This window comes from Rousettus aegyptiacus, unplaced genomic scaffold, assembly GCF_014176215.1.
Source record: "Rousettus aegyptiacus isolate mRouAeg1 unplaced genomic scaffold, mRouAeg1.p scaffold_m13_p_3, whole genome shotgun sequence".
In the NCBI taxonomy this organism is placed as follows: Eukaryota; Metazoa; Chordata; class Mammalia; order Chiroptera; family Pteropodidae; genus Rousettus; species Rousettus aegyptiacus.
In genome coordinates this window covers 31,930,582-31,938,958 of record NW_023416306.1, presented here as the reverse complement: position 1 = coordinate 31,938,958, position 8,377 = coordinate 31,930,582, and the positions used below count along the sequence as shown (strand labels likewise).

At 40.4% G+C, this 8,377-nt stretch overlaps 1 protein-coding gene across 2 annotated transcripts; it reads left to right on the top strand.

Moving 5' to 3' along the window:
• The first annotated feature begins 455 nt into the window (after window positions 1–455).
• Window positions 456–1,949, top strand: TMEM215 (transmembrane protein 215). Of its 2 annotated transcripts, none has more exons than XM_016130237.2 (2): window positions 456–570; window positions 797–1,949. In XM_016130237.2, the coding sequence occupies exon 2, from the start codon at window positions 857–859 to the stop codon at window positions 1,565–1,567; it is 711 nt and encodes a 236-aa protein (XP_015985723.1). In that variant the 5' UTR covers window positions 456–570; window positions 797–856; the 3' UTR covers window positions 1,568–1,949. The 2 variants fall into 2 exon arrangements, with proteins under 2 accessions (XP_015985723.1, XP_015985724.1); XM_016130238.2 differs by having other exon boundaries at window positions 518–570; window positions 802–1,949.
• Window positions 1,950–8,377: the final 6,428 nt, after the last annotated feature.

Here is an 8,377-nt window from a genome sequence, read left to right as displayed (position 1 = left end):
CAGGCTGCCCCGTGGGCAAATCGACCGGTGTCCTGTCCGCTGCAGGCTTGCACCCCGGACCATTGCCAAGCACGGAAGAGCGTGCGGTTGCCCTGCTCAGCCCGTCTGGGCAGCGACAGAACGAACCCCCGCTGCTCCAAGCACCCCGACTGGACCCCTGGGCAGCCTCTTCTGCCCGGGTGGCCTCCCCCCGGGGTCTGCACCCTTCGCGCCCCCACGCGTCCTTCTTCGTGTCTGAGCTTGCTCTGAAAGTGATGTAACGAACACAGGCTCGCGCGCAGCTTTCCCTCTTTTCCAGACCAAGTCCTCCCTCCCTCCAACAAGGCGATCCGCGCAGAGCCGGGCGCTGGGCTGCGCCGTCGCTCTGCTTCCAGAGCCCCGGGACCGCGACGCGCGCGCTGTGGGAAAAGACGCGCTCCCACGTCCCACCTCCTGGATGCACAGTCAGTGGGAAAAGCTAGGCTTTCCTTCCAGAAACAAAGGAGAGTCCAGGGGACAGCTGCTGTGGAGGTTTCTAAGGAGACAGACTGGCTTCTTACCCATCTCCCAGGAGACCGCAGGATACCTGAGGTACCTAGGTGATCCCCGCCGGTGGATGTTTATGTGAGAGACAGAGGTTACAATAGTAAAGAGACGGACAGATAGACAGATGGAGAACAACTGAAACAGGGGGAGAGAGAGAGAGACCAATATTGTCAGACAAGTTTAGAGTCAGAGACAGAGTAATAGAGAGTTGGCGGATGGGGAATTAACTTGGATTTTTTCTTTTTTTAACCCACTGCGGTTTGCCTCTGAGGGAAGAGAAGAAAGCTGCTTCCTGGCCAGCAAGAAGACCCCAACCTGGATGGAATGAAAGATGCGGCCTGATGACATTAATCCGAGGACTGGTCTGGTGGTGGCTCTGGTCAGTGTCTTCCTGGTCTTTGGCTTCATGTTCACAGTCTCTGGGATGAAAGGAGAAACTCTGGGAAATATACCCCTCCTGGCCATCGGGCCAGCCATCTGCCTACCAGGCATCGCGGCCATTGCCCTGGCCAGGAAGACTGAGGGGTGCACCAAATGGCCTGAAAATGAGCTACTATGGGTCCGAAAGTTGCCCTGCTTTAGGAAACCCAGGGACAAGGAGGTGGTGGAACTGCTGAGAACCCCTTCGGACCTGGAGTCAGGCAAGGGAAGCTCAGATGAGCTGGCTAAGAAAGTGGGCCTCAGGGGGAAGCCTTCTTCTCCACAAGGGCAGGCTGAAGTGCCTATGGCCAGCTCCATCACCACCCCCACCCCCACGGAAGAAGGGGAATGCCAGAGCCTGGTCCCCAGCGCGCATCTGGAGGAGACATCCAGATACCTGGACGGCTACTGTCCTTCAGGCAGTTCCCTCACCTACAGTGCCTTGGATGCCAAGTGCTCAGCCTGGGACAGGTCTGAGTGCCCTCAGCCCGAGGACAGCATCTTCTTTGTGCCCCAGGACAGTATTATCGTTTGCTCCTACAAGCAGAACAGTCCCTATGACAGATACTGTTGTTACATCAATCAGAGCCAAGGCAGGTGGGACCACGAAACGATAGTCTAAGCTTTGCATGCAAGGGTCGCCGTGTTGATAGAAAGATGACTACACTCAGCTCCCAGTGGAAAGAGACTGCCCTGCTCCAACAGCCTTCACACTGTTAGAAATTAACCTGGTATGTGATGGGTGTGCAAATCTCCGGTGTCTGAGAGCCTTGTAAATAGGCATGCTGGGAACACATTTTAGAGAAGGGTGATGAGGGTTAAGGATATTGGAAAAGCCAATGAGTAGGAAAGGAAGCAGTTCCAATTGCTTTTTAACAATTTAAACTGAGTTGGATGTTTTGTAAATAACCCAAAAAGTGCTACTCAGTATCTGCCGAAAGCAAGATAAATCTCTGAGTGAGCTGCAGATACCAGGCATGAAATGATATAGGGACACTGAGCTACTTTAGGTCTGAAAAAAATTGAAAGAAAAAAGCAATTAAATGCTTCATTATATGAAATGATTTTTATTTGTTGAGATCTTTTCAGAGTATTTGCTGAAAAAAAACAATCAATATAGAATAGCTACATCCCTCCTTAGGGTGGGATGGTTTTTGGAGAAAGGGGAGTTAAAGACGACTGAATTATGTAATTGAGTTTTATGATATTATCCTCTGACGAGGTCATGAATTTCAAATAAAGTAAAATAAACATGACCAGCTAAGTGAAAAACTAACATTTTAGATGGTTATGTGACTTCTAAAACTCTTCATTTAAAGTGATTTACTGGGTCTTTATCTGAAGTGTTTTCTAACATTTACTATCTTTCATGTGTAATTTCCTCATCAGGTGCAAATGACTTGATATAATATTTTCATAGATTAGAATTTGTTTTCATCAAATCAAAATAGATTTTACATATGCATACAAGTGTCTTTAGCATTTTTGGGAGACATGTACTGGTAATTGCTATTCTTATATGCCTTTTAAATTCTGAAGACTACGAAGTCAACACATTAGTCATGAACTTTATGCAGAATTCACATGAAATGCAATGGTTAAACTTCTGGAAATTTTGTAATTTGTACATATATTCAACACTCTCAAGAGTGTAAATGTTAATGAAATAAGTTAATCTACTAGATTTAAGCTCAGTTTTTATGAGGGTCACCTGATCAATGAACATTACAAGACAAAGATCTGTTTTATTTCTTATTTAATTTTTTGCTGCTGAGAAAAAAAATCACAATGGGATTCTAAGATGTATTTCCTATTTCACTTGCTCAACTCTAATAGATAAGAGGTCAATCAGCCAGAATACTATTTGATCCCTGTTGAAGAGAAATATTGAGTTATATATAGAAATAGTGGCATATTTTTTCTTGAGGATCAGAATAATTTTGCATCCTTCAAACAATGATGATTTATCCTTAATAATCAGATAGCTTCAGCCACTTTTTCCCAAAAGGGTAATTGAGGACAAAAATTTGAGTATGCTTCTTTTGTGTATTTCAGGTCCAATTCTGCAATTCTTTAAGTGTAGCAATTATTCTGTCTTAAGAATCATGCCCTTAAATATCACAATTTTTAAATCCAGTTCAATATCAAAAATATGTAATTGTCTTTTAGTGGATTTTTAAATGTTGGAAAATGAGATCAGTGATCCTGGGCACAGTCTGTCTTCTCACACCTGAGTTCCCTGAAAAGGGAGGAGTGGGACTGACTTACACTAGATTATCTCTATCCTTCATTCCCAGTTTGAACATTCTATATCATTATGTCAAAAGCACTTTATATATTGCCAGGAAATGAGTTACAGAAAAATGCAAGCCAAAGTTATGCAATTCCTGGTATCAGTTATGTGACATGGATTGAATTCTTGCTACTACTAAAAAGAATTTTGTAGGTGTTTGAAAGCTGGTTTGTTTTATTATCAAATTTATTTATTCTGCAAAATACATTTCTGGGAATAAAATGGAGAAATTTTTCAATATTGGTACAGCCCCAAATAATCTAATATATACCCTTACACAAAATGTAATTTACTTTGGATTTGTCATGGAGGGAAAATCGTTTCCTAAAACCACAATACCTCTTAAAATTTCTAATGCATTTTGAAAGAGGACAATCATATTTCTATGAAGGTGAAAATTATTGGATAACTCTTAGGAATAAAAACTTCCTCTAATTTGTTTGTCACTGTGGACAGCTTTAGAGGTAAGAAGAGAGCAAGACATCAGAGAGAAATATTCACAGAGACTCAGTAAATCTTAAAGAAGGTCTAAAATGAGATGCCTATAGTGTCAGGTATGGTTTGGGGTTTGGAAAAGTTACTTTCTGATTTCTTGGAACCAGTTCAGATGCCTTCATATCCTACACACACACACACACACACACACACACACACACACACACACACATACACTCCTATTTCCAAATCCAAAGTCAACTACTATTTTAGAGATATAAGGTATTTGATCACATTTTCAAGTTCTCTTTCAGAAGAAACTTCAGGTTTCTTCTTCCATCTACCTTCTTAAGATACTTAAAATATCTAAATATGCATTTGAGAGAATTTTCTTCAGTGCTGAAATAATGGTTTGCAAATGTTGAACAGGGAGGCTTAACTTTAACATCTTACATTAGGCAACCCCCTCACTATGGAGCAAGCTAGCCTAGTGCCCCAAATCGACACTTGTTAAGTACCATTTAGGGTAAAATGATCATTCTCTTGAACAGAGGTGGAAGAGAAGGAAAACAAGGAAAGTGTCCAGAGAGGAGAACAGAGTAGCTCATTCTAATCAATAGTTTTAGCAAATTGTCAATATTAACATAACAGACATGAAGTTCGTTGCTGGTATCCTTCAAGAGCTTTCAGACAGACACAAATTTAAGTGGGCATTAGTTATTTTTTATTTGCTATTAATCCAAATGGTCATTTCAACTTGATTTTAAATAGGCATTTTATTTTTGAAATTTTCTCTACTGAATTTCTCTTGCTCAACATTCTTGTTTATTATGCACATGGGCTTTTTTTCTAAACTGTTTCTTGATTCCAAAGTGTGAATTCCGCCAAGATACCCAAGCTGGAGCATACTTGGACAACTGTTTCAACACTTAGTTTCTGTTGCAATTATTATGGTAAACAAAATCCAGATATAGTCAAGTTCAGGCTCTCTTCCATACCCTACTAACCAACTCCTTTGAAAATGCTTTCTATACTACGGCTCTTAATACCCACTGAGCTGGCAAGTATAGGGAAGAAATATCTGTCCTTTTAAATGTTTTTCTCTTTGTAATATCCAACTTCTATCCATTTATTAATATCTCCCCTCTGCACCTGTGGCATCATTTGGTAAACTCACTGTTACTATTCTATAATAACACTGAAGAAAATATTTTTGAAAATCCATAGTCCTGGTATCCTAATAGAACTACTGTATTTCCATTTTAGCATGTTACCTTCCAGGCTTCCTCCACATGTATATGCACCTTACATGTTATAATCATGTGTTTTTCTTTTCTCTTTTAATTGCATCCTAAGTATGTTTTGGTATTTCTATGCAACATTCTTAGTTATCATTTAACAATTGTATAACTTGCCATATTAGTGATGCACCATTATTATCATACCATACCCTATTAGCCATATATCGTGTTTTATGAGTGGTTTCATATGGTGTTTTTTTTTTTCTGTTGTTGGTAACAGAAATATTATTTGTCATTTGCCCATAGGGATGGGAATTTACAATTAAAAAAGCTGTCTCCTTATAGATAAGAGTGAGGGGGCATAAATGTGTAAATGAATCGAACACTCAATAGTGTTGGTTTTTTCTTCACTCATACAGGACACAGGATGACAGACAAAATAATTCTTCTTCAAGAAAGTCCCCATTGGGACATGAGCCAATGTTTTTAAGAGTAAGATGAGATCTTCCCCCAGCTGAGATAACACTTGTGCGTATCTCAAAATCAGATTACAGTGGTGTCAGTCTTCAAGACAATGATGCTGAACAAGCAACATGAAAAATAGAAGTAGGCAATAAATAATTACTTTGTAATATTGCAAAAGCATTTTCTTAAAGTGTCTCACCATATATTTTATAATATATTTAATATGTATGTATATTGTTGTTCTACTAGTGACTTACAAATGAACTGGAATTTCAGAAGTTCAATAGATTCTCTCCGTGAGTTTTCTATGTTTCAGTTCCTCACTAGAAAAATTAAACTGAGGATGGAGATATGGAAAAATGCTTGGGACAACCAAATATCTCAATAAAGGATTAAATTCCACTCAGCCTCTTGTCCAGATAGCATAAAATCATGTAAACGCCATTAAGTCAGAGATCGTGTCCTTGATTTATCACTGCCTTCCACTCCATGGATACCCAAAAGAAAGAAGTTTATACATAATTCTATCCAGATTCACATTAGGCAGGCATCTTGATTAATTGCCATAGTCTTTGGCTAGTTATTCCTGGACCTGACCCTTGCTATAGATTCTTTCTTTATTTTTCTCTTTATTCCTCCTCCTGATTCCATGTCAGAACCTAGAAACTTGGTATCCTCAATGACAGCACAAGGCTTTGCATGCTTTATTCCTAATAAGGTACAGAGTTAAAAATGGGCTGGTTCCAAAATGAGACATAAAGTTATTAAAACATCTCCTGTGCTACTCTTTAACAAATCTATCCCTAGAAAGTTAATAAAAACAAATACTTTTGCAATTAATGACATTCTTATTTTTCATGGTAATGGACTATTATATATGATAGCTCTTCATTCCAAGGCAAGACCACATTTGTTTTAAAAATATTAGGCTTTCGAAAATTACCTGCTGTAATTCAACATGAAAATATGAACAAATACCTTCCACATAAGTGGTAAGACCATCAGACCTACTCAGAAAGGCCTTCCTGCCCCTACGCTCTTCCATCGACCTCCTTCCTGGCTGTTTCGAGTCTGTGCCCTGCAGCTGACCACCCTAAGCATTCACTCAAACAAGTCTCTGCCTCAAACGCCCAGCCCGTTTTCACCCCTCTGCTGCTTAACGTCCTGACATCCTTCAAGGGGATACAATCTTTTAGATGTTCTACAATCTTTTAGATTTTCCCACTCGGAACTAATACTTCTATTACTCTGTCTTCAGACAACACCTCCGCCACTATCATTGTGAATTTTACTGGAGGATATGTCTATCTTCCAACTACAGTGTGAGTTCTTTGAGGGCGGGGCCACATTGTACTCATCTTTCCACTCCACCCTTCCCTCACACGGTCTTTGCCATGCTCAGTGAAAACTCTATATTGCACCTTTTGGGTCGCCCTCAAAGCCTACCTACTTCCCCTTTCTGGTAGGAAAAGAAAACTGCCTTGTTGATGTGAACTAAATCATATTGAATATAGTCAGCAACAATATGGGTCAAAGTAGGCTTCTGTGGTTTGGGACCCCAACTTTTATTTAGCATATTGTTTCTTTGGGGAAACCACATCTTACGTAACAAGGAGAAGAAAGAGATGAACCTTTCCAAAACATTTTCTCCTCCCTCCATGACTGACCGAACTCCCACTTCATTCCCCGCTCCGTGAGTCAGTGGCCATACTGCACATGTGATGAGAGCTAGTGGTTGTAGCAGCGTTTGATAATTAAGCTTTTGCATTTTTGACCAGAAAGAAAGTGAATCGATATACTTAGCTTCATCCTGTAAGTAGGTCAACAAAATATAATTCCCCAGCTTTGACTACTGTCCCTCTATTATGCTTCCGCCCAAGCGTTCTTACCGGGACTTTCAAGGCCACTGGGTGTTCCCTGGGGTCAGTCTTCAGGGGCTGAGTTGCAGATCCTGACCCCCCACCCTCACCCCCTACCCCTCACTAAGCTTCCTTTCTCTATAAAAGCTGTGAGATGCTCAGAGACTATGGTTGTGGTTCACAAAAACCCTGGCTTGTTCTGTAACAAGACGATGGCATTGTTCAGCAATTCTCTTGAGTAGTTTTTGAGGTCAGTCTTAATAACTTCCAACCCATGTAATTTGTCCTGTGAATTTCCCAAACTATCTGACTAGGTAGAAGTGGTATTTGATTTGACAGACTTTTTCTTGATCATGGCAAACATCAGGTTCTCCTCTGGCAATAGCAGGAAGGACCTCCTTGGAATATGGGTGGGGAAGGTGAGTAAAGTCTGTACAGAATTGTCAGCACAAGGAGAAGGGCCACCAGCCCCTTATCAAGCCAGTCATTCTGTGGCATCCACTCTCCCCTTTCCCCTGACATCAGCACTCTTCATCTCTGACTTAGCAGCCAATGCTAGAAAATGGCCTAAGAGGATAAACCCAACGAAAAGTGTTTTAAAACGTAAAGAGTAAAAGGAAAAGTCTAGAGAATTTTGATACATTTTTAAGTGCTAAAAGACATGTACACCTAATTTAAGAGTGCATCCAATAAGGGCAAAATTTAGCTAAAAATAGCCTATTGGATACATTTAAAAGGAATAAAAATAGCAGCCAATAAATAAGATTGAAAAGGTTAGATCGTTATTCAATAACAGGCTGAAAGGTACAATAAAAACTAGGAAGTTAAAGAAGTATAAAGTAAATATTAGTTAAAGTATTCAAAATACAAAAATAGTAAAATAATTTTAAATACATAAGTTCAGGCAAAACATCCCACTGGAAAAAGAATGAGGTGTCAGACATGAGCAGTAATGCCAAGGTCAGGACTAAGAGTCCAACAATGCATCCTGAGGACAAGGACAAGGAACAGGGCTGGGCTGGGTTCTCCTCCCAAGCAGGATTTTCTCAAAGCAAAGTTTCACCTTTCGGGCCTCAAAAATACAGACCCCTAAACTGCCACTCCCCTACAAACCCAACATCTCTCCAAAGCTCACATCT